Source organism: Lissotriton vulgaris, chromosome 2_1, assembly GCF_964263255.1.
Source record: "Lissotriton vulgaris chromosome 2_1, aLisVul1.2, whole genome shotgun sequence".
Lineage (NCBI taxonomy): Eukaryota > Metazoa > Chordata > Amphibia > Caudata > Salamandridae > Lissotriton > Lissotriton vulgaris.
Genome location: NC_141687.1, coordinates 1776297722 through 1776324794, shown reverse-complemented (window position 1 = coordinate 1776324794; position 27073 = coordinate 1776297722). Strand labels below are relative to the sequence as shown.

Below are 27073 nucleotides of genomic sequence, written 5' to 3'. Positions count from 1 at the left end.
TATTCAATGGGTCCGACTGCTGTATACAGATTTATTGGGACAGGTGCGAGTTAACAACCACACATCCCAACAATTCGCGCTGCACAGGGGGACCAGACAAGGCTGCTCCCTGTCCCCACTATTATTTGCACTTACCCTGGAACTACTGGCCCACTGGGTCCGAACAGATACATCTATTAGAGGTCTCAGATGGAGTGACAACACAATTGATAAAATCTCCTTACATGCTGATGACATTCTTGTCTACGTAACCTCCCCTAGATCCTCCATCAATAGTTTATTTTATGTCATTACCAATTTCAGAAAATATTCTGGTTACTCAATCAACTGATCCAAATCAGTGTTATATGTGCTGCATGGCCTTCCACCCGCTCTCCCCCGGGGATACTCCATTGCTTTGGCCCAAGGTGGTTTCAAATATCTTGGTTTGTTTGTTACCTCAGATCCCAAAATCTTCTATGATCGTAATTTGAAGTAACCCTGGGCGAAGAACTACGCTCCGTTCGCGGAGTTTGCGGAGTTTCGGCAACTCCGCGCTCCGCGGAGAACGCAAAGTTGTCGAATACTCCGCAAACTGCTGCGTAGCGTAGTTCTCGCGCGCTCAATAGCATTTTCGCGTGCGCGAGGATGCTTGTCGGTAAGATCGAGTTGCCGAACACGCAGAAACTGCAATCTGGCACAGAATAACTCGCGAACACGTTAGTAGTGACCGGAAATAAGGGGACGCAAGCGGGCGGGACAAACCTCATGGGTAACTTCGCGCGCTACACATCCCGAGCATGCAGGCAATCAATCAATCAATCAGGATATTTGTATAGCGCGCTACTCACCCAGAGGGTCTCAAGGCGCTTGGGGGAGGGGGGTCCGCTACTGCTCGAATAGCCATGTCTTGAGTTGCTTCCTGAAGCAGAGGTGGTCTTGGGTCAGGCGGAGGTGGATGGGGAGGGAGTTCCAAGTCTTGGCTGCCAGGTAGGAGAAGGATCTTCCTCCCATGGTGGATCTTCAGATGCGTGGCACGGCGGCAAGGGCGTGGCTGGTCAATCGTAGCTGGCGGGTGGGAGTGTAGAAGGTCAGGCGGTTGTTGAGGTACCTGGGGCCCAGGTCATGGAGGGCCTTGTGTGCGTGGGTGAGGATTTGGAACGTGATTCTCTTGCTGACGGGGAGCCAGTGAAGGTCTCTCAGGTGTCCGGAGATGTGGCTGTGTCGGGGGATGTCCAAGATGAGTCATGCGGAGGCGTTCTGGATGTGTTAGAGTCTTTTCTGGAGTTTGGCTGTGGTTCCGGTATAGAGGGTGTTTCCGTAGTCCAGTCGGCTGGTGACGAGTGCCTGTGTGACCGTCTTCCTGGTTTCGGTGCCGAGGTTGGCGAGGTTGTCCAGCAGGGTGGTGGTGGTGTTGTCGTTGTTGTTCTCCAGGTGGAAGTTGAGGTCCCCTAGGAGGATGTAGTCAGTGGAGGCGAGGGCGTGCGGGCTGATGAAGTCTGCGATGTCTTCGCTGAATTGTGTGCGAGGACCTGGGGGTCTGTAGATGAGGGTGCCTCTGAGTGTGGTCTTGGGGTCGGTGTGTATCTGGAAGTGAAGATGTTAAGCGGCTGTGAGGGTGTCGTCTGAGTTGGTCGTGATGCGGATGGTGTTCTTGTGGACGATGGCGATGCCTCCTCCTGTCTCGTTGACGCGGTCTCTCCGGGTGATCTTGTATCCGTCCGGGATGGCGACGGCGATGTCGGACGCTGAGGAGGCATTCGTCCATGTTACCGTGAGGAAGGCGACGTCTGGAGATGTGGTGTCGAGCAGGTTCCAGAGTTCCACGGCACTCCCGAAGACGAAAAATGGCTCGCGAACAGGTCAAGCAAGCTACTACGCATGCTCGCGGAGCTATGCGTAGTTTCGCGGAGTGCAAGTGCATCTTCGCGTAGCTCCGCGGAGTGCGGCTACGCGAACTACGCCCAGGGTTAATTTGAAGGGCCCACTGCAAAGGCTACATAGTGATATATCGCACTGGTGCTCATTGCCCTTGTCCCTCCCCTGCAGGGCAGCCCTATTCAAAATGTTGGTGCTCCCAAGGTTTTTATACACCCTCCCATACTGCCCCTTTCCCATTGCCGATTCTTATTTTAGAGTGCTGGAGGGAGATCTGCATTTCCTGTTGTGGGATGGTAAAGCACCCCGTATAGCCCTACATAAACTTACCAAGGGATGGTATGATGGGGGCATCGCCCTATCAAACATACGCCTTTATTACTGGGCATCCCAACTGGGGGCTACTAACCATTGGATCCATGGGTCGCCTTCAAACCCAGCCTTCCGCCTGGAACGCTACCAGACAGGATGGGAGGGTTACTTAGAGGCCCTATACAGTAACATTTCTCGTAGTCGATACGTGGGACACATGACACAAACAATAGCTATGTGGCACCGTGCCAATAAAAGTATGGGGTGGGCAGGCATGTTTACTAGGGCTATGCCACTATGGGCAACACAGAAACTCGGCTCCCTTTGTTACCAACTGAGCTTTGATAAGTGGGACACCATAGGTATAGCCACACTGGGAGACCTTATCCACAAGGCGAAATTGCTGACTTTCACCGACCTCCAACAGAAACACACTCTTATTCAGGGTGAGGCCTTTCAATACCTCCAAATCAAACATGCTATTCTCACGAACATATCTGATCTTTCCTCCCTCCCGGAGGCCTCACCCCTTAAGGACAAACTGCTTTCAGAACCCTTCCAGACAAAGGCTATATCATGGACCTATCGCAAACTATGTAACAACATGCCTGACCCCTTCCAGACCCTACGTGATAGGTGGCAGGGGGACGTGGGACACCTAGAGGATGAGGAATGGCAGACAGCATTGATGTCCCCCAGGGAAACGGCAAACAATCATTGCTTCCGGTTGGTCCAGCTGAAAGTCTTACGTAGATCCTACATGTGTGCTCCCCTCTTAGCTAGGATAGGCAGACGTCCTGACGACATATGTCTCCGAGGATGTTGACTGACTGGCTCCTATTATCACATCCTGTGGGACTGTCCTGTGATTCAGCAGTTATGGGAGAGAGCGAACCGCAAAATGAAAGACGCACTGGGGAAGCCCATCCCTCTGTCACCTAATAGGGGGATCCTCAACATATGGGGCACCACAGACCTGATGGAAGTTGAGCTTCAATGGGTGGCTCTGGGATACCTGCTTGTAAAAAGTGCAGTGGGGATGCATTGGGGCGCCTCTCAATGGCCTCTATTTGTTGGATGGTTAGCTGAAATGGACAGATGTATGCTCGCTGAGAAGACTGTGTATAAACTCAGGGGATTTTCCCCAAAATGGGACAAGAAATGGGGACACTGGAACACATACAGGGGTGAGGTCTGTAGTTCCCCCCACAGCCGACATGGCCATGGACAGGGCTGGACCCTTGCGTCGAAATAATCCTTGATAAGCTATGTTTTACTGTATAATGCCCATTGTATTGATTCTGCTATATATCGTACTACTATTAAATGTTGACTCTGCTCTCTTTATTTCAATAAAGTATTATTACAAAAATAAAAATAAAACCATTGACAGAATTTGACCATACTCAAACAACTAGCAACATTGTAAGGAAGTATACAGAAAATACTTATTGTAAGTACAATGTGTAGTATTTGTCCGAAAAAAAAATGTATGCAATTAAATATATGAAAATTAATGTACTAACTACGCAGCCATCTTACCTTAGGAAATATACTCTCAGTAGTAGGGGATAGAATAATTATTCAAACTCAACAGGGTGCATGCCTGAGGAAAGGTGCTTGCCACTGATGGAGTCTTCTAATCAAGGGTGAGGGAGATGGATTGTGGATCTATTCACTTTCCAAAATAGCATTTAATCATCAAAGGGGAATGGATCACTTGTCCTGCTCAACCATTAGGTATGCAGGAATGAGGATGTCCCAGTAAAAAAAGGCCCTCGTGCACGTGATGGGTATGGTGGTATCTGAAGCGGTATATCTTGGTTCTCCGCGTATGGATCACGTGTGTGCATAATCATTAGGTCTAATTTTGGTTTATGCAGCCTCCACCAGGAGGTTCTTACCCATGGTTGACGCAGTAGTGAGCCAGTGATAGGGGTTCTGTTAAAAAGACACAACAGCCGGGAGTTCTGATTCTTTATTGTACTTGGTTGTTGGTCCCGTAAACTCTATAAGAGTGCATCACCTGGACTGAGTTACGAGTACTGGATGCACTCAAAGTGGTTAAAAAAGGGGGGGAGTTGTGGGGGTATTATTAAAAAAAGGTCGACATGTTTCTGCCTCTATCTGCCTGGGTTTAGGACTTACGGGCATTCATCAGGACCGGTGGTGGGAAAACGTGAGGTTTTAACAAAGATAAGTGCTCAAATGTGAAAGAAAAAAGTATTGACCTGTTTCTCTCTCTCTTTTTTTAACCACTCTGAGTGCATCCAGTACTCGTAACTCAGTCCAGGTGATGCACTCTTATAGAACTCCCGGCATTACATTATCCGAAGTACAGGTCAAAAATGTATTGAAAACTTTTCTCTCTCCAATTTCTGTCTCAAATTCCGTTCTATGGTCATTACCTACAAGCCTTATAGTTCCTACACCTTAACAGTCCTCCCCTCTGTAATGTGTCCTCTGCGGGTCTGCTCACTATAAAATTCTTGCTTAGTTTATCCCTTTAAGAGGAACTCTTTGCAATTGTAATTTATGGACCATACACATCCAGCTTCGGTTTAGTGATCTCTATAAATGGATCATGAGTAGATTTAGTAACAAGACAACTTGCTGCACTGCGTCAAATGGAGACCACAAGAATGTGCCATATCTACTTGGATATTGTGCATTTCTGCTCTCTCTCTAACTTTGTTGGTGAACTAATGGCTTCCAAGTGCCAACGCAGATATCTTTGAACCATGGCTTTTTTCATGTTTTACGTTTGCTGCGGAATGCAGCACTTTGAAAGGAGTACAAAATGAGGAAAAATAAACATATTTTCCCTCATTACACCATGGTGCAAGGGGGCTCCTGTTGCAAATCAGGATTGGCACATTCCTGCACTATAGCAATCCTCTAAAGCTTTTTTCCTCTTTCTACCTTGTTACACCTCCCCTGGGAAGCCATAGCTATTTGAAACATTCCCAGGTTTACTGTTGTTAGTAAATCTGAGAATGCACCAAAAACGGTGAAAACACCCATGCTCCACCCACAAAATGCAGAGTAATGCAAGGAACCAATTTGCACTACCTTCCGTTGCTCCATATTTACTATGCCTTGCAAAGCCACACAAACTGGCTTAGCGTGGCACAGTAAATCTCACTTTAGGGCTTACTTTGCCCATTACATCATTTTTTGTCGCACAAGGGAAATGCAAGCCCTTAGTACATCTGGGCCAGATACACCAATGAGTATGTGTAGTCAGCTATCTTATGATAAACTATCTCCTTGAATGCTCTTCCTCAAAAATTTACTTCAGTGATGTACCTATGTGTGTATATTCCACCGTATACCATTCCTAGTACAGTGCCAGACTGGCATGTTTTTTTTGTTTAAAAAAAGTTAGTCCACAAATGTTAATCATCCCAAATTTTCCCGAAACACCTCCTCCCATTTAGGAACCAATCCTCCTTTTCTTTCCACATTTACTACTGAAACGCATATCTATCAGTGCAGAAAACTGGAAGATATAGGAGAGGTGGAGGCAGAGGTCTCCACCCATAAATTTGTGAATAGCTTTTTTGGACGTTTTTTAGTACTAATGTAGGACTACTTTATGAACTACAAATTGCAGTTAGTGAATAGGCTCCAACGTTATTAAGCTATTCAGGCTTGTAATGCAACAACTGGTTACTCTAGTATAGTAATAAGAGTCTTTCTAATATCTTTTTATTGATTATATGTTTTGCACATTTCAGACCTGCTTTATTGGAATAAATGAACTGTTTGAAGCCTTTGATGCTTTTCTGGAATATCCTTCCTTAGAATATAAGATATGGCTAGCAGTTGCAACCCGTACTGCTTTGAACACTTTCAAGGAACACCCTGCTTACCAGGTATGACACTGCTGTGATAAAGTATTACTACATGGTTAATTATCAATCTGTTGAAGAAAGCATGATGTACATGGCAAGTTCTTTTTCTCCAAATGTCGAATCCTTCCCATTGAATGATCAACCAGGAAAATGTGAAAACAAAACAAATTAGGGGCATATGTATATGCCCCTTTCACCACCACAATGTCACTTTTCATGAATTTGTGGTGGCGATAGGGGGTTTGCCTTATTTACAAGGAAGCGTTAAGCCACCAACATGGCTTAAAGCTACATTGTAAATAAGACACCCTTTCATGCTATACTTGGGGCCTGATTATGATTACGCTCGGAAACTAAATCTCCCAATCATTGTCAGAATCGGTTCCGACTAACTCATGGTGGGAGGTTCCGACTGACCGATTATGATGCTTCCGAACACCATTCGGAAGGTCTCCCATTGACTTCAATGGGGTCCTGTGTTCTGACTGACAGCAGAGGCTCCCATTTGAAAAAGGGGTGATTTTTAAAACCTTGCACCCCATGGTTCCTGTCAAACTGTACATAGTTCTACAGAGGGGTCCCTTGGGTACCCCCAGGGCCCCAACCCGAGACCTCAGGATGAAGGGGGGCACGCTTGGGCCCCCCAAAGTCAGTTTTTGACAGCCATTTTGTGTCGGACAGTCTGAGTCGGAATGGCTATCCGAATACGACATCATGATATGTTTGTCAGAAATGTGGTCCATAGAGCTGTACTATTCGGCTTCGACCGATTCGGAATGTCTGAACGGTTACCTTTCCATCGTAATTGGTCAGCCGGAAATATTTCTTTCTGACTAATTACGATGGGTTCTGTCACGGTTCAGGCAAATCCGAATGCCATTCAAATCCTTTCCTACCGACATCGTAATCAGGCCCTTAGCGTGAAAGGGGAGAGCAATGGATGTTGCGGGGGTGTTCTTCCTCAACACCCATTGATTTTGAGGCTACCTGATATTTACCAGGGTGCTGTGAATATAGGGCAGCATCAAAGTGAGACCAGGAAAATCTTGCCTTACCCTGGGGCAACAGGAAGAAGTGTTTAATGTCTCCTTATTTTTGCTGTTTCCATGTGAGCTGCATTGTGCAGTGTACATGAATACAGTCAAATGCCATTGATTGTTTATGTACAGGATGGGGTCCCTTCCTACACATAAACAATCATAAAAAAAGACATTTTGCAACTCCTATCTATGCTGCATTACAACACGCCATTTAAAGATAGTTTATGTGCAGGAAGGATTTCTTCCTCTGTAAAGCAAACACCCTTGCACTATGGTGCAAGGGGGCCTGCATTGGCGCTAGGCAGATAAATTTAGCTCAGTGCAGGAGGAAACGCAGGACTGCACCATATTGTTGTAAATATGGTGCAGCCTTGTGTTTCAGAAGTGCTGGAGTGCGGCAGTAAGGCGAAAAGGCTAATGTTGCACTCCGTCACTTCTCTTGTAATTATGCCCCTCAGTTCAAATCCAATCTTTTAAAGTTTTAGCTATTAGCTGTACAGACACATAAAAATTAGGTAGTTGAAAATACCAATTTTGCTGCATATAAATAATTTCTGATCCCAAGAATACCTGAATGAGCATCTGCTTTCCTTTAATTTCAATAACATTGTTTATTAGGTAAACATCCATAAACCCAAATGATTATAAAAATACATAATATAAAAAATCATGGGCCAGATGTACAAAACTTTTCTCAGCTTGCAAACGGCCCAATTCTCAGAATCGGGCCTGTTGTGACTGCAAGAAAAGCATTTTTAAATGTACAAAACTCCATTTGCGAGTTGGTAACTTATTACTGACTCCCAAAATAGGGTTTGCCAGTCACTATTAGCAAGGGGTGTGCCAAGATGCTCCTTCGTAATAGTGAGTTGCTGTGCTTAATTTGAGCCGGTGGATTCCGGTGCTCAGCACCGACACTTAACTATCAAAACAGGTGCTTTTCGTGAGCACTATTTAAGGACATTTAGGATAGGCATGGGGAGATTAAGGGGCAGATGTATCAAGATTTCGTCTTGCAAAACTATAATTCTGAAATTATGCGATTCGCAGTTGCAGATTTGCAAAACGGGATGTACGTAAAAAAATTTGATTTTTTAGCGATTTCTTAAAAATCGCAAAAAATTCTCAGAATCCTTTGCGATTTCTTAAATTGCGAAATTGGCTAATTAAGAAATCACAAAAAACAGGAATCTGCAAAGCAGGAGCAGGTTGATGACATCACAACCAGGAAGAGGGATTGACACCTGCACCTGCTTGCCTGAGCTACACCCAGTGTGGAGAGTGTGGAGGCTGAACAGACCTTCTAGCTGTGAAATGGAGTCCCAGAGCACACAGGAGGGCATGGCTGGTGAAAAGAGAAAAAGAAAGCATACGTTTTCAGAAAAGGAGCAGGAAATCTTAATAGAGGAGATGGTGTGCAGCCATGAACAGCTTTTTGGAAAAAAAGCTTTGAAAGTACCTGAATCCAGAAAAAGGAAGATATGGCTGGATATCCAACAAAAGGTGAATGCTGTGGCAGTCACCACCCGTACCATCGAAGAACTGAGGAAAAGATGGAATGACATGCGCCAGAGATCCAAAGAAAGGGTGGCTGAAAGGATAAAGGAGGCACACAAGACAGGAGGTGGAACTTCGATAGCAGAGCAACCTAGACCACATGAAGAACTTGTGGAGGCCACTCTCCTGCCTGAGAGTGTCAGTGGAGTGTCCCATTTTGACACACCTGACCCTACTCCAAGTGCTCATGGTAAGAATCATGTGACAAAGTCAAAATTTTCTAGGTGATGCATGCACACAGTTTAGATACATGTAAGTAGTGCAAAGGAATTTGGAAGCCCTGGTACACTGCATAACATACATATAGAAATGCATCATAGGAGTTGTAGTCTACGAAGGATAGTTTTTATCTGGCAGCAATGAAACACTGGCCCAAATTGTGGTGTTGTTGGTAGTCAAAATGAGAGTGTCAGGATTGTCAGAAGTTCAAAACAGAAAGCTTTGTTTTTACCAAGTTGCAGAACAAAACACAAACTCATATGTCAAAGTTCAAAGTTCAAAAGATACTTTATTCGGTTTAAATCACAAAAACCATAAAAGTGTACAAGCATTAAAAGGTCCACAAGTCACCAGGCTACATATTCGGTAATAAAATACAACATAAATACAAAACAGGGGATGCCCCCTAACATATGCAGTACATGGTGGCAAGAATTTAAAAACAACAGCATAAACATTGATAAACTGATTAGGGAATTCATACAGTAGTTGATATTTATGGAGAGTCCACTAAGACCAAGCGATCTTTTTGCCCAGTCTCACTGCTATAGTTAAGAATTTTGCCACGTTGTAAATGACCCATATTTCTGTCAAAAGTTGTAGGTACAACAAAGCTGGCTTCACTTGCCTAAAGCCTTTTCCTTTTAACAGTGGTATAATAAATTTTAATCTAATACCCTTAAAGTGATCACAAAAGAACAAAAAAATGAGCAGTGTCCATGAGTGAGCAGCCATCGCAATTGCATATATCTAAGTCCATGCTCCTGGTCCAGACAGGGCGGCCAGAAATTAAAAGATGAATTTTGTTCAGTCGGAACCTCGTTAGCAAGTACCTATGATTGGCATTATTCACAACTTTAAGGTACAGTTCAGGTTCGGGGCCGAGTGAAACAATCAGCTGGTGGGTCCTAACAGAGGGTTTTAGCAGCTCCCTGCCCTCTCTGTCCATTCCTCTGTTCAGCAAAAAAGTATTCTTGACCCATTTCAAATCCCCTTTCACCAAGCTTAAAGGTTTATCGAACAATTCGGGCCGTCCCAGCTTTTCACATTTTGTCGCACATACTTCAACCAGGGGATCTTTTCCCAGTGATCCAGCAATAAACAATCTTTTAGAATTTCATGATTTACCTCGAGCTCTGGGTTTAGCCAGACTGCCAGCCATTTTAATAGGGGGGCCATGGCAATTTTATCCTCCAGGTAGCCCACGCCACATTCCTGGTGGACTATGTAGCTTGCAGTGGATCTTGGGAGGGAAAGAAGTGTTTTTAAAAAATTGTCCTCTGTAACCTGAAGCGATGTGACTGGCCTAAAGCCCCACAGATCGGCCCCGTACATGGCGATGGCGGTACATTTGGCAGCATATACTTTTAGTACTGCCTCAATGGGCTTCACCCCTAATTTACGGGAGAAGCTCAGCACCGCCGAGATCGAGCGTGCCAAGGATGTTTTTTTCTCCACCATTTGGGGATGCCACGTGGAGCCTTGGCCATGAATGCACCCCTGTCTCACACCATTAATAATACAAATTTTTTCCGTGCAGTTCCCCTTTCTATCGTAACGGACCGTTGCTGTGAGGTCCCTATGGAGGTCTGCTAGGAAATATACTATGTTAGGGTCTATTCCGATGTTAAGGAGCTGACCCCACAATTTGGATCTGTTCACTCGGTCGATTGCCGAGGACAGATCCATAAAAGCGATAAACAATGACCCTTGCTTAGCTAGGGTGTACTTCCCGATAAGCAGCTGTAAGTTTAGACTTTGGTCAATAGTACTGCGCCCCTTTCGAAATCCGTACTGTAGAGGGGAAAGTGTATTAGTCTCCTCTAACCAAGTAGTCAATTTACCTAAAACTACTCTCCCTAAAACCTTGACTGCAGAATCAATAAGGGATATGGGTCGATAATTGCCAGGATCCCCCCGGTCCCCTTTTTTATAAATGGGTACAATGACCGACTGTGTCCATGACTCAGGTATGCCTGTCTTAGAAACTCTATTAAAAACATTGGCTAAAACTTTGGACCAAAATAAAGTATCAACTTTAAAAAGATCAGAGGGAACGCCATCTGGACCAGGGGCTTTATTGCTGGTCATCATGCCGATGGCTACTGCCACCTCCTCCTCATTCACAATTAGGGTATAAGGCGATTGGGGGAAGGCGGTCATACCATCTGCCGCCAGGGTCTCTCCTTCATAAACAGAACTAAAGTGCATATGCCATCGCTCTTCTTGGATTCCACAGTCCAATTCATTATTACTGGAATCCGAGAAGTAAGGTTGATTTACCACCGCCCAAAACTTAGCGCTACTTTTTAAAACATCTATAGAGGTCAGATCAGCCCAGGCGTCCTCTCTAATTTCACGCCGCCTTCTTTCAATTGTGGTCTTGTATTCTTTCCTGAGGATAGCCACAAGCCGTCTGTCTACTGGGTCGGACTTAAGTGCAAATTCAAGTTTACGGTTGGCCGCTGAACAATTTTTGTCGAACCAGCCTTCCTTCCCTTGTGTTCTACATTTACCCTGACGAGTCAGGTTAAAGAGAATGTCGAGGCAGACCTTTTTATACGCCTCCATTACTTCACCATCCCCAGCTCGATCATCCATACACAACATTAACTCATCCCTGCTGCTAAGACAGAGGTTACAAAAAAACTCTTCTGGGATTAGCTTGCACCATTTGATTCTGCGAGCTTGATCTGTCAACCGCATATCATGTTTATCTACCAAGTTTGCGCAGCTATCCTTAATAACAAATATGTTCTTTACTTTTAAAACCACAGGGTTATGATCACAAAAATGGGACCTTAGAACTGAATAGCTGCTAATTTGGACTCCATTAGCGCTGCTGAGGAATATATAATCAATCACGGAGCCACTACCATGACCTATGAAGGTAGGGATATCCCCCTCGCACCCCTTAGGCAGGATAAACCCATTTTCAGCCAACATTATTTCGAAGAAGATACCCTGCTCTGAATGTTCAAAGTGGGTGTTTTCTTCATCCGGGGTACCAAATAACACATTGGGGGGGCATTTTTCCTGACAACCGTGAATATTAAAGTCTCCCATCAACCGGATGGTACAGTCATGCTCTGCAGACTCTTTAAAATCAACCAGAAAAGCACTTAACATCATCAAATTACTAACTGGACTGTCCCTATCAAATGAGTTATAAAAATTTATAGCCAAGACATTGTGGTAACTCCTATGAGAAATTAAAACAGCAAGACAATAAGGGCAGCCAGTAGCTATTTGCGTGTGTGTCCCAGGGATTTTGGCAGAAATTAGGGTTACCAATCCCCCTCTAGCTCGCCCCCTCGTTGACCCAACAGCTGGTAAAAAAAAGGTGGTAAACCCATCCACAGTCAATAAATTTTCGGTGTTCCAGGTCTCCTGCATAGCTATTAGGTCCATAGATCCTATTAAGTCCCGCCAAATCGGATCATCCACTTTGTTTTTGAGACCCGCGATGTTCCATGTTGCCATAGTGATGTCCCGGCCACCGCAAGCCCCATCTATTTTTGTTTTCAGTAGTGCCCCACCTTCCGCACCCTTGCCATGAGTGGAAATTGGGTTTAACATCTGCCCGTCCAGAATGCTCTTTTCCATTTGCAAAGAGGTGGTGGAGTTGCTGTTGGGCCTCTGTGTAACTGGTGAGACCTGTCTTTGTCAGTCGACCCAGTCCAGGGTTGACAGACAATCATAACGATGAGCAATCGGGAAATTAAAAAGGTTGTCATATCCATGAACAGGCTGATGGTGAAAGGATGGGTGACTGTTATAGGGCCCTGCCGCAAACCCCCCTTGAAACAGTCTTCCTCTTCTTCTCCTGACCTGGTTCCAGCCCTCATCACCAACTTCATCCCAGCCCGTAGGGTGTACCTCCCATGGGGTGTTAAACCTCTGGGTTGCTTTTTGCTTATGTGGGCCCCTTAACCAACTCCATCTATTATCTGACTGGTTCCCAGGTAAGTAGAAATAAGAGAGGGGCCTAGCGGTGACAGTGCTTGCTTGATATCTAGGGGACCCTCTACAAATAAATTCTACCACCTGTGTGTTCTCAAAAGTGACCACCACGCAATCCCCTTGTAAGTTTTTTCTATTCCCTCCCACCCATGGGGTTCTCTCCACCATTAGGATGTTACTTGGCATATTTGGCGGTAAGGGATGATTTTTGGCGAGCCAGTGGCACACTTTATTTTTTAAAGCCTGATGGGATTCTATTTCAGAAGATGAAATTTCAGTGACTCCAGTAAGAATCACTATGTAGGGGCAAGCTTCTCCAGTATTCAATCTTTCATAGATTCACATGCTTGTATCTTCCCCGTCGTCATGGTGGGAGTCTCCCGGTAAATAATAATCATAGCAGTAGAAGAAAAAACTGCCTGAAACCATAGAGTAGAGAAACCAGAGGGTAACCTCTCCTCCTCATTATGTGGCCCAAACTACAGCCAATCAGCAACCAGCCCCAGCCTACACCATTCCCAGCAGAGCCACCATACCTCAGATTTCTAACCGCCTTCGTGTGAGAAGGAGTCTCCCTGAGCTCTGCTCAGTATTTTCTCTCTCTTCACTGAACTTTTGACCTTTGTCAGTTGGAATCAGGTACTGTCTTTTCTTGTTAGAATTGCTTCAGTCATGATGTCTGAAAGCTCTAAGAAGAGTCTTTTCAGAGCTTGCAGATCCTGTGGCAAGGCCAGACTTTTTTCCGAGGATCCTCACAAGGAATGCTTGTACTGCCTGTACCCCAAGCATATCCCTAAGGACTGCAAGTACTGCCAGAACTTCCCTCCCAAGACTCTGAGGGATAGGGAAGGGCGCCTCCTATTATGGCTTCAGAAAAGGAAGGTTCATGACTCTGAATCTGAAGGAGAAGCCAAGGGACACACCTCTAAGAAGTTAAGAGGGTCCTCTGAGGAAAAGGGAGATGTGAGGCAAAAAGCAGGAAAATCTAAGGAAGGTGAACCTTCTATTGCACTCCCTCCAACTCCTCTCAAGCCTTCCTCAGAAAAGAAGGCTCCGTCGTCACTTCTGTTGACGAAATCTGTTAAAAATCCAGTCAGATCGACGACGAGATCGTCGACGACGGTGGCAAAGACCATTCCGTCGACGACGGCGGCGACGACCGTTCCGTCGACGACGAGGACCAGTCCGTCGACGACGACGACGACGACAATTTCGACGTCGACAGCTTCGTCGACGACGATGACAACGACGACTCCGTCGACGGTGAGTGTTAAGTCTTCGTCGACGGCAAGATCTTCGTCGACGAGCATCCCGTCGACGACCCCGTCGACGATCCCGTCGACGACCCCGTCGACGACCCCGTCGACGGCGATTAAGTCTCTGAAGATGTCTTCTCCAACGAAAATAACGTCAACTTACATTTCTGTTAAAAGGATTGCTCCGTCGACGGGGGGGTTGACGAGCAGAAAAGGAGAATTTTCAACGCCAAAGATATCACCTCTGCTACCTTCCACCATTCTAGATGGCCAGGAATCGGAGGAGGAAGGATCTTTTGGAGCGGCGTACAGTCCTTCGCAGCTCCATATTAAGCATCAGGACACTGATGAGGAAGATCAACAGGAGGACTATGCCTTTACAGACCGGCCGGTCAGGGGCCAAATGAGATATGAGTCTTTCCACCAGGCCTATCACTATGATGATGATGAGGAAGAAGTGGATACGCCTGCGCGAGATGAGACAATGTCGGTGCCAATCTCTTTAATATCCGACTTAAGGAGTATGATAGACAACTATTATCGTCGTTTTCCAGATGATAATGCTCCTGCGGCCTCTGAGAAAAGCTCTCAACCTGTTAAAGAGGCGCCTATAACTCAACCACCTCCCCCTCCTCGGAAGGAGGTTCAAAACGTAATTACGATTCGTGATGACCTGAATGAGTCTGATCATGAGGAGGAAGAAGGAGAAATTGCTCAGGACGAGGAAGTGGGAGACGAATGGAACCAATATATTGCTCCAACGTCTCCGGCGTCACCCTTGCCTCAATCAAGTTCTCCTCCAGCGGATATAGCCAGCTTTCATGACCTGATGGAGAAAGCGGCTACAAGGTTCAAGCTTTCTATGCCAGTCAAGGAAAACGATTGCTTCCTTTATGACTTTAAGGAGTCCTCCAGGAAGTCGGTAAGAGCTATTCCTATCATTGAGCATATCTGGGAGGAAGGACTCAAATTGATGAAGAATCCAGCTTCAGTCCCAGCATCCATACCCAGGCTGGACAAGAAGGCTCCAGCATGCCTTATTGGACATCCTCGTCCAGACTCGGTGGTGACTCAAGCAGCCCAGAAGCGCTCCAAGAACCCGATGGCCACATGCGTGGCGCCCCCCGATAAGGAGGGCAAGAAGATGGATGGCATAGGAAAACGCTTTGCGGTGATGGCAGCGGCTTCCATCAAAGCTACCAACGCAATGGCTCTGCTGAGTCGGTTCAATAGACAGATGTGGTCGGACATCCCGCCTTTCCTGTCGCACCTTCCGGAGGACAAGAAAGAGGAGGCAACTACCATTCTTCAAGATGGAGCCAGAGCAGCGTCGGAGTCCATAGATGTGGCAATGGACATATCATCTATAGCTTTTCGCCAAATGGCCGGGGCGATAACCCTACGGAGGCAGGGATGGCTCAAGGCTACGTCTTTTCGGCCGGAAGTCCAGTCTAAGATATTGGATATGCCATTCGATGGAGAAAGCCTCTTTGGAAAACAGATTGATGAGGCGTTACAGGGGATAAAAGCAGATACCGACACTGCTAGATCCTTGGGATCATTGCAACAGGGCCGTTATCAGTTCTTTCGCGGTCGAGGATCCAGAGGACACTTTCAACAACAACGTTCCTCTTATCAATCTAATCGGTACCAACCGTATAACCAGCAGGGCTACCGTCAGTACTCCTCCAACCAACAATATCGGTCCTCAAACACTTCCTTCCAGCAACAAGGAAGGAGAAAGTCCGCAGCCAGAGGAAAGCAGGACTCTGGGCGCAGACAGTGATGTTCCGCAGGCGCCTCTATTGCCGCTTCAGATCAACCAGTTCCACTACCTCTCTCAGTTTCTCCCGTATTGGCAGTCCATAACATCGGACAGATGGGTATTGGACATTATTACACAGGGTCACACCCTGGAATTCTCGCAAAAACCTCCAAATCGTCCACCTCTCTGCAGAGTTCATCAACACCTAACGGCTCTCAAAGCAGAGGTCTTATCACTCATTCTGAAAGGAGCGATAGAGGAGGTACCACCAAACCAGCGAGGAACAGGTTTTTATTCGCACTTCTTCCTTATAAGGAAAAAGCAGTCATCGAAATGGAGACAGGTGCTGGACCTCAGAGATCTGAACACATACATAAAAAAGATTTCTTTCCGTATGCTATCCTTGCAGGAAATTCTGCTACTGCTTCGCAAAGGAGACTACATGGTCTCTCTAGACCTGCTGGAAGCATACTTCCACATTCCGATACACGAAAAGCACAAAAAATATCTTTGATTCATGGTGGAGGGGCGCCATTACCAGTTCAGAGTTTTACCTTTCGGACTGAAATCCGCCCCCAGAGTTTTCACAAAATGCATGGCCCCTATAGCGGCGCACTTAAGAAAACAAGGTCTACAGGTGTTCCCATACTTGGACGACTGGTTGATAAAAGGACCATTGTTCCAAGCAACGCGAAGATCTCTACAAAAGTGCATGGATCTCTTCCAAGGTCTAGGTCTTCGGATAAACAAGGAAAAGTCATCCTTTGTCCCGACTTGCGTTCTACAGTTCTTAGGAGCAATCTTGAAAACACAAGAATTGAAAGCTTACCCTTCAGAGGAAAGGATAACGAAAATCTTGAATCTGACTGCATCCCTAGCAGCAAAAAAGTTCACTTCCATCAGGATATTCAAATCATTACTGGGAAAGATGTCCTCTTGCATTCCGCTGATCCCCAACTGCCATTTGCAAATGAGACCGTTACAGGAAGCCCTGGACAAGCAGTGGGTCCAAGCCCGGGGTTCCTTCGACGACAAGCTGGTCATAACAAATCAGATCAAGCGGGCAATGTCATGGTGGGGTATCAGGAGCAACCTAACAAAGGGCCTCACATTCGAACCACAATCACCAAGCTACGTCATGACGTCAGACGCTTCATTGCGAGGTTGGGGGGCTCATCTGCAAGACCTAGAAATTCAGGGCCTTTGGTCTCCTCAAGAGGCGAAACGTCACATCAACCTCTTGGAATTGGAAGCAGTCTTTCTGGGCCTCCAGGCTTTCCTTCCCAGGATCCAAGGTTCATCGGTCTTGGTGCGGACAGACAGCACAACAACAATGTTTTACCTGCGCAAACAGGGTGGAACGAGATCAAAACCCTTGTCGATTCTGGCACAAAGAATCTGGAAATGGCTATTGTGTCAGAAAATATCGCTGCAAGTAGAACATGTTCCGGGAGTGGACAACACAAAAGCGGATCTGTTAAGCAGGTCATCCGACATTTGCCACGAGTGGGAAATCAACCAGATCCAGCTGAATCGGATTTTCAAAGTGTGGGGCAAACCAGGTCTGGACCTGTTTGCGACTCAGAGCAACAAAAAATGCAGTCATTATGCCAGCAGGTTCCCTCAACAAGATTCGGGGGGGAACGCTCTTCACCTCAGATGGACAGGGATGTTTGCCTATGCCTTCCCTCCTTTTCCCTTAATTCCCAGACTACTAAGGAAAATGAGAGCAGAACCTTGCCAGATAATACTGATAGCCCCGGCATGGCCGAGGCAGTTTTGGTATACGGAGCTTCTGCAGTTGTCGGTAGAACCGAGAATACAGCTCCCGATAACCAGAGATCTGATTTCCATGAACAGAGGCCAAGTACTTCATCCGCAACTGACCTCGCTAAGATTGTCTGCTTGGAACCTTTTGAGCACGAATTCCGGTCCTTAGATATCACCCCAGAATGTCGTGAAATACTGCAAAGTTCTGTTTCACTGTCTACCAACAGGACATATGTGGCAAAATGGAAGCGATTCTGTAGTTGGTGCGTGATTAAGGCACTGCATCCCTTAACGTCCTCGGCTGAGCAAATCCTTCCGTATTTACTGCATTTAGCCAGATCAGGACTGGCGCACTCATCTATAAAAGTCCATCTGGCTGCAATTTCCAGGTATAGAAGATCACCAGGATGCCCTTCCTTGTGGTCTAACAGGCTAATCAAGGAATTCTTGAAAGGGCTGTTCAGGAAGTTTCCTCCTGTCAAGCATCCTCCACCTTCATGGCAGCTTAACACAGTATTGTCGCAGCTGATGAAAGCTCCCTTCGAACCCATACACAAATCAGAATTACAATTCTTGTCATGGAAGGTGGCTTTGCTGTTGGCGCTCACGTCTGCCAGAAGAGTGAGCGAGATACAAGCTTTTTCTATATTGGATCCCTTCATTCAATTCAAGCCGGATAAGGTGATGCTAAGAACCAACCCTAAATTTGTGCCTAAAATACCCTCGTATTTTCATCTGAATGAACCTGTCATCCTGCCGACATATTTTAAGAACCCATCCACGGCGGCTGAAAAAGCTTTGCATACTTTGGATATCGGCAGATGCCTAAAATTTTACATTGAAAAGACAAAAAGCTTTCGCAAATCAAACCAACTGTTTGTTGCTTACTCAGGGGTCAGAAAAGGGCTGGCCCTTTCACGTTCCTCCATATCCAGATGGATTGCTTCCGCTATTTGCTTCTGTCATGAGAAAGCAGGAAGACCTCTCGACAGGAAAGTCCGTGCCCATGATACACGGAAAATGGCGACGTCTTCTGCATTGCTAGCAGGAGTACCCCTTCCAGACATATGTAGAGCAGCAACCTGGTCTACTGCTCATACATTCACCAAGCATTACTGTCTGGACACGGAATGGAAAGCAGATGCAGCAGTGGGACAGGCAGTCCTGCGACATCTCTTTAAATAAGGTACATGTTTATGAATTGTATTCTGCAAATTTCTTTTTACTGTATAATATGCTTTTCTCTTTACGCAAATAATTATGATGACAATGTTTAATTGATCATGCCTTGGTATTGTGGAAAGTTCTTTTTTAATAGAAGCAATTTATGGCACACAGCCCCGAGATAGGAAAGGGGTCTAGCCTAGAAACGCTCTAACTACAGGAACTGCTATCTAATCTGATACAAGCATGTGAATCTATGAAAGATTGAATACTGGAGAAAGAACTAGTTACTTACCTGTACACTATGGTTCTCCAGTATTATCTTTCATAGATTCACATGCGCCCGCCCGCCTCCCCGTTTCCTTTAGGTAGACTGCCTTTTATCTCTGGTTTTCCTGTATAGCTCACTCTTGGGCGGTAGGAAATCTGAGGTATGGTGGCTCTGCTGGGAATGGTGTAGGCTGGGGCTGGTTGCTGATTGGCTGTAGTTTGGGCCACATAATGAGGAGGAGAGGTTACCCTCTGGTTTCTCTACTCTATGGTTTCAGGCAGTTTTTTCTTCTACTGCTATGATTATTATTTACCGGGAGACTCCCACCATGACGACGGGGAAGATACAAGCATGTGAATCTATGAAAGATAATACTGGAGAACCATAGTGTACAGGTAAGTAACTAGTTCTATCTGGGGGAAGATGGATATTTCTACGGGCCGTTGCCTTAACTCTAAGTGTCGGGTCAGGGTTTGGGGTCGGCGGAGTAAGATTGTTTGGTTTAACGTGTGGAGTTGGTTTAGGTTTGATTGACTTCTCAGGTTGTTTTGATTCGGTGGCCTTGGCTTTAGTGCCTCCCAAATTGGGAGTATTGCTAATGTTCTTAGAAACATTGTTATTAACCACGGTGGCACTTTTACCGGTCAATGATGACTTATTGGCTGTGTTGGCAGTGTGGGATATCTTAGAATTCAAGATAAGGCTAGGGGCACTTATATCCTTGTGGATGTTCTTCAGGATGGTTTCTAGACAGCGCAATCTAACCTCTATGGGTTCAAGTAGGGATTTTAATATGTTCAGAATGTTGTTATTATTAAACATACTTGACCCGCTCCCATCCTGACTATGTTTAACTGAGTTTGTGGCTTCTCCACTGAGTTCGAGGATTTCCTCCAGACTTTTATCAATAATGGTGTCATCTGGGAGACTTAAAGGCAGATCGATATTTGTCGAGTGTACCCCCCCGGTATCGATTACACAGACTGCCGAATTATTATTCACAATTGGCGGGTCTAAAGTGGAGTTATTTCGGTTGTGGGCATTTTGCGCTTTCTTCCCCTTGAGGGTAGCGGGTTTATTTGCCTTTTGTTTAGGGATTGCCCCTTCTTTCAAACCCCTTTGATGTATGTCACTTGCCCGGAGTGGATTGTCTGACTCGGTTCTATCTGGGCCACTCTCTATTATAAAGTTAAGGTTGGGGGTGGCTTCCAGGTCCTGTTGTGAGTTTAAGACATCAAAATCACTAGTGTCCCCAGGGTTATGCACCATTGCAAGGGTGTTGGGACGAGACTCGGGGTTAGGCGTACAAGCCTGAGCAATTAGGCCTAGAGAGGATCTCTTGGCCATAGCCAGGTCTTGCGACACCCTCCTGTCCATTAGTATTATCCCCTCGTCGATCAATGCGTGGGTGCGAACAATAAAGTCATCCAGAGTCCCAGTTAACTTTTTCGCTCCCGCCATAGCCATACTTCTGGTCTCCCGACAATTCATGACACTCCCAATATTAATTTCAAATAACCTTTGTATTAAAGACAGTTAAATGACAAGCCCCTGCTTTTAATGCTTAACAGTTAATAACAGCTGACAACCCAATGTCTTGTGAATGGATGTTTAGCCGACTTACGGTTTCTATGTCCAATAGTCACTTAGGCAAGGAAGAATCGGGCAGGAGTGGTGGCCCAGTCCAGGCCCTTCAGGTCTCTTCAGGCCTTAGAGGGCCCGCCCTTGTCCCGGGCTTCTCCCGGGACGCTCCCACGCGCTCCCGTGCAGCGGGGATCAACTATCCCCAATAAGGGGATGAGGTGGTCGGGGCGGGGCAACCAGGGAGAGCGTCCAGGTGCAGGTGATTTCAGCTCAGGGACTCCTGGGAAATGGAGTCACTGTCCCTCACCTGGCGCTCGCAGCCCTGCTTGAATATTCTCCTCCTGCCCAGCGGTGTGGCCAACTCATATGTCTCACTCTACATCCACAGCACAATCAAGGGCACCAAGGGATCCCGCAGAGGGAGATGACTCACAAGTCCATTTAGGCTCTGTGGCAGAAGGTGAAACAAGTAATGACAATGTGTCTACACCAATAGTGCGCAGGAAGCACAGACATGTGGCCCCTCTGCCTCCTTTGGATGATGACATTGACCTTCAAGGGGATACAAGAGACAGTGGCCAAGACACAGTCGTCCCTGTTGAGAGCCAAGTCCAACATCAAACCAAAAGAAGAACACTAGCATACAGTGTTGAGAGATCCAGGAGCAGCAGTGTTCATCCTGAGACACCCACAGCATTTGCTGGTTTGGAACAGGATGTGCTTGATGTGCTTGATGTGCAGCGCCTACAACATAAGGCACTACGGTCATTTAATAGACAGCTCACAAAAGTCAACAACAATCAGCAAAACATGGTTGAGGGCATGAAGTTAATGGCAGCTGCAATTGACAAATTATGCATGACACTTGAGCGCACAGAGCCATCTAGAAACAGAGTTTCTCATCGTGCACATGGAAGAATGCATAGTTATACAAAGGCCATTAACCGCCTACGTACAGTGACATCAAACTTTACTAGGTGCAGCATCCCATGTAAAGGGAGATGAGCCAATGCACTCAAAATATTGCCAGAGGCCTGGATCAAGTGACAAGTGCTGTTGAAATATTACAAACTGCCAACTCTAGTGCCAGCACCCTAATGGCTTCTGCAGACAGTGAAGACACCTCTAGCAGGAGTAGCAACAATCCAACTCCAACATTGCAAGTAATGCAGCGCAGAGGTGGCAGACATGGTGCTGCTACTACACCTGTGTTGGAGACCATGGAATCCGAACACTCTCCTGCACCTAGCCGACACCATAGAAAGTGAACATTTGCATTGCACTTCTTACCCCTATGTTCATTATACATATGGCTGTTCTTTCACTTAATGGGACAGTACCATGACTGTGCTGTAACATGTCATGGATTATCACACAAATAAGGTGTGTGAATTGTGATTAAACACAGCACCTGCAAAACACAGATATGCTGTGAGATTACTTTTCTTACCTAAAAGTAATTTTGTGTTATCTCAGACCGTCTCTGTCGGCCAGCCGCTGCTCCTACTCCTGCTATTGCCCTTCCAGGGGGAGGGATGGAATCATCATCAGATGTGTCTGAGTCACTCACTTCAATGTCTGTGCCTTTTCTCATTGCCATGTTATGTAGCATTGCACAGCTTGTTACAATCTTACAACATTTTTCAGGACTGTACTGCAATGCACCTCCACTTTTGTGTATGCACTGGAAGCGGCTTTTTAAAATGCCAAATGTGTGTTCAATGGTGCTGTGCGTTGACCGGTGTGCCTTGTTGTATCTTCTCTCACTTGCATTTGATGGATTTAAATATGGCGTTACGATATAATCACGCGCTGCGTAGGCACTGTCACCTGCATGGGAGAAAACTAAGAGTAAGTGTATGTTCCACTGACAATTTACTAATGTATGGAAGGATGGATGTGTGAGATATATTTACCCAGCAGGTATCCCTCTCCAAACTGTCCAGCACTCAGACGTCCATGAATCCCACTATGTCGGAAAAGGAAGGAGTCATGTGTGCTGCCTGGGTATTTGGCCACAATATCACTGATTATATATTTGCCATTGCACACAATCTGGATGTTCAGGGAATGGTAGCTTTTTCTATTCCTGAAGACATGTTCTGTAGCTGCCGGTGGTGTGATGGCAATATGGGTGCCATCAATGCAGCCAATCACATTGGGAAAACGTGCAATTTGATAAAAATCTAGTTTTGTTTCTTGCAAGGCCTGTTGGGTGTTTGAAAAGTAGATGTGATGTTGAAGCCTGTTCAGCATTGCATCCAAAAAGGCATTAAAGAAGCGCAAAAGAGAACTCTGGGAAACCCCACCAACCTCTGCTATGACGCTTTCAAAAGACCCTGAAGCCAGTAGGTGCAGTGAGCACAATACCTCCACATAGGTAGGAATTGATTGTGTCCTGCCTGTTGGGTGCTCCAAAAAGGGTTTCAATTCATGTATGAGGTCCAAGATGGTGTGTGGGAGAAGTCTGTATTTATCATAGATGTCCTCTTCAGTCTGCTGGAACAGCGTGATGCGCAGTCTGAATATTCGCTCCTGTCGCTGTCTCCTCTCTGCAAGTGCATGTTCAGCAGCCTCCTGGTTATCAGGTATAGTCCAGCCATTTTGGAACTTTCCATTGCATTTTGGGTTCCTTTTTATACTTTCAACCTGGTTACCACCTGCATGAACTTGGTGTTAATTGCGATTTCTATAAATGCGAATTTCCAAAATTCGCAATTTGCGAATTTTTCATACATCTCTTTGCGATTTCTTGATTTGCGATTTCAGGTTTGCGAATTTCGCAAACAACACACCTCTCAAAATAAGAAATCGCAATTATACTTGCAGAAAATGTGTTCTCTCAACGTGAAGAATCTCAATGTTTGCGATAACTTATATTGCGATGCGAATTCTTACATACATACCATTTCACTATTTTTTAGTCGCAAATGATGTTTTTTGCGATTCGCAACGTTTGCGACAAAAAAATTGGTTGATACATCTGCCCCTAAGTGATTTGCAGAGAATCACAGGTTGTTGAGCCCACACTGAGACTTGAACGGGATTCCCTTGCACCAAAGTTGGCAGCTCTTGCCATTGCATCACATCCTCGCCCCACTTTCACGGATAGTAGGTGGGTCTGTTTTAGGCGGCGTTGACAGGCGAAATGGGCTGGTGCAAGGGGCATCCTGGCGAGATCCACAGCACCTAGGTTATTGCACATTAAGATCTGGTGAGTCGCAATACTATGTACGATTGTTTTGTGACCGGAATGCGGTTGCAAAAAAATCACAATTTAGCACCTACTTCAAGTGGGTGGTAAGCCAGTCGCAAATGGGAATGGTAGCTATTTTTTTTTTGATAAGCAGGCAGTGGACAGCTAAAAAAATGAAACAGAAACGTTTCTTTTTTTTTCCTTAAAGAAAACTGGCAGCATTAAAAAAATTAAAAGTTCCTGTATTTAAAAGCAAATACAGACTTGGTGGTCTTCTGTCCCAAGCAGGCCACCATACCTGTGTTATTGCCCTTCCCAATTGGTCGCAAATTGCTGCCTGCTTCATGAATAGTGATGAGGAAGGTTAATTGCGACCCCAATGGGAATCACTAATGTGTCTGAGACACATTAGTACACTTCATTTTGCAAGTCTCTAATTGCGAGACGCAAAAATCGCAAATGTAGACTTGCTAAATGAAATGTTGAAACATCTGACCCCATATTCAGTATCAGTCACATCAATAAACATTTAAACGTCATAATAAAATAACAAGTATTAAAAATTACTTGTAAAAATTTAACAATATTTCCTTCTGCAATCAGAAGCCACTTACCGATCCACTTGTGCCTTGAAGCCATTACTCTCTGATTTGCAGTCCGCATCAGAGCAAGGAATTGTAAGATCAATGGCAGAGTGACTTCAAACATATGGCTGCAAGACCTATGCAATAGGTCAATTATAAAGCATAATTATCTTTATGGAACATCCCATGCTTACTTTGAATCAGCAAACATGTAATATTCACGTTATTGTCCCCCAGGAAGTCCGTTTTTAGGCCTGCATTTTAAATGCTATTTAGTACGTATTTGACTTGTGTTTAATTCTGGTTACAGAGTTGTAATGTTTAGCGTAGATAAGAACTCTGGAAAATATGTTGAATGTTTTTAACTAGTGACTTCTACCAGTGCTTTACCAAGATAACTTAAAACATCTCTGGAACATAACCGACTCGCTAGGCAGTGTGGTTGATTCATCAGGGGCCATAGGGCGCCACTTCTGGCTGAGGTCACCAGGCTTTTCAAGAGATGTCCTCTTTGGAGACAAGGCGGACTCCACGATCGATCACTTTAAGGACAGCAGAGTTACAGCGAGTCCTTGGGCCTTTCCATGGCCCTACATCAACTCCAGTCCTTTGGTTCATTGCGTGGTCATAAAAGGGGCTTCCAGCTGCTTCTCTACCTGCCCCGCCCAAATGGGCTACTGGCTGTTTCTCTTTCCCTGCATGGCCAAAGGTGCAGCACCCACAGACCCTGTAGGTCAGGTAGACAGAGATCATCCCAGCTAAACACCCCTCTAGCCCCCGATGGCAGCTGCAGCCTCCAAGCCTCTTTAGTGTTACCTCTGACTATCGTAGGCAACCAATGAGCTGTAGGCTATACCAACACCTGTGCCACTGGTGGTCAAAATCAGACCGCTGGGGTCTCCAATTTGTCTGAAGGGGCTAATATCTCCCCTATGTGAATACCTCTTCACCCATAGGGGAATTGGGTGGGAAGTAATTTAATTATAATGCATTAATTATACATTTTTAGGTATTAGTATTTATTTTATTTAGATTTTAGAGTGTTAATTGTGAGAATTAATAATTAATTAGTTGGCAATTATGGTAATTGTGTCATTTTTTTAACAGTGGGTTTTGAGGGGAACAGGGTGGGAAGTAATTTAATTATGATAAATGTATTATTATTTTATATTTTATTATTATTATTTATGTAATTTATATTTTGTAGTGTTATTTTGGGAGTTATTTTATTATTAAATATGTATTAATTGGTTGTTAATTATTATTAATTAATTGCTTTGTAATTAATTATGTTACTTGTGTCTTTTTTTGGAGTAAATGGTGGAGTTGATAGGAGAATAGGGTGGGAAGAAATGTATTTATAATTAATTTATAATTGTTTGTTAATTAATGCTCCTTAATTACAATTAAAATATGGCAATTGTGTAATTAAGTTATGATGTAAGTTGTGGTGTTCATAGTGTAAAGGGTGGGAAGTAAGTTATTTTAAGTTCATTAATAAGTTGTTGTTTATTGAAATTAATATATTAATGTAAAATTAGTAATGGAAATTGTCTAGTGCTTTTTAGGTTTGGGTTGTCTTGTTTATTGGGGTAGAGGTTGGACAGCAAGTTATGTTTAATTAATTATTAATTAGTTGATTATCAATATTAATGTATCAATTGATAAATATTTATGGTAAGTGTTTATTGTTATTTGGTGTGTGTGTGTTTTGGTTTTATCTGGGTAACGTTTAGGGAGTAAATTCATTTTTATTTGTTTTGAAAAATAAATGAACTTTTTTTAATTATGTTAATTATGGAGGTACCTTTTTTAAAATAAATAAATAAATGTGGGTTGTGAATTGTGTGGTGCTATAGGGTAGGAAATCAAGGATTACATTTTTTTATTAATTAATGTTTTTGTTTCCAAAAACTCCATTCAAATTAGTTTTTTTTGTTTTAAAAATATTTTTTGCATTGTTTTAAATAATCTTTCTAGGTTTTTGTTAGATCTTTTTAACATTCTAATCAGTTTCTATCTTTTACAATATTTAAAATGTTTATATATGTTTTATTTTTTGTTTTTTAAAATTTTATGTGCTGTTGTTAATTTGTTTGCTTTTAATTTTGAAATAACTGCAGTGGAACTATTAATTTTGACCCATCCGCTATCCAACACTTTCCCTACTGTTGGGCAAACTGGATTGGGAATAGTCATTTTTACCTGTTCACTATACAACACTTTCCCTATTGTTGCACTCACTGGAGTGGGAATAGGAATGTTTACTGCGCCGCTATACAACACTTTCCCTACTGTTGCACCCACCAGAGTGGGAATAGTAATTTTTACCCATCCGCTATCCAACATTTTCCCTAAAATTGCACCCACTGCAATGGGAATAGTCATGTTTTCCTCTCTGCTATCCAACACTTTTCCTGCTGTTACACCCACAGGAGTGAAAAAGTAAGTTTTACTCATCCACTATCCAAACCTTTCCCTACTGTTGCACCCACTGGCATGGGAATAGTAATTCTTCCCCCTTCCCTATCCAACATTTCTCCTCCTGATGCATAACTGGTGTGGGAATATTAAGTTGTGCCCCTCCGCTATCCATCACTTTCCCTACTGTTGCACTCACTTGAGTGGGAATTGGAATTTATACTCTTCCGCTATCTAGCACTTTCCCTACTGTTGCA

At 44.7% G+C, this 27073-nt stretch overlaps 1 protein-coding gene across 1 annotated transcript in view; it reads left to right on the top strand.

The window, feature by feature from the left end:
• LOC147733269 (sperm-specific sodium:proton exchanger-like) overlaps positions 1 to 27073 on the top strand; it is a 7973824-nt gene that overhangs the window by 7690228 nt on the left and 256523 nt on the right. The window contains exon 23 of the mRNA XM_086956195.1: positions 5910 to 6047. Coding sequence (XP_086812321.1) covers positions 5910 to 6047 — 138 coding nt within the window. The remainder of the gene's footprint in view (positions 1 to 5909; positions 6048 to 27073) is intronic.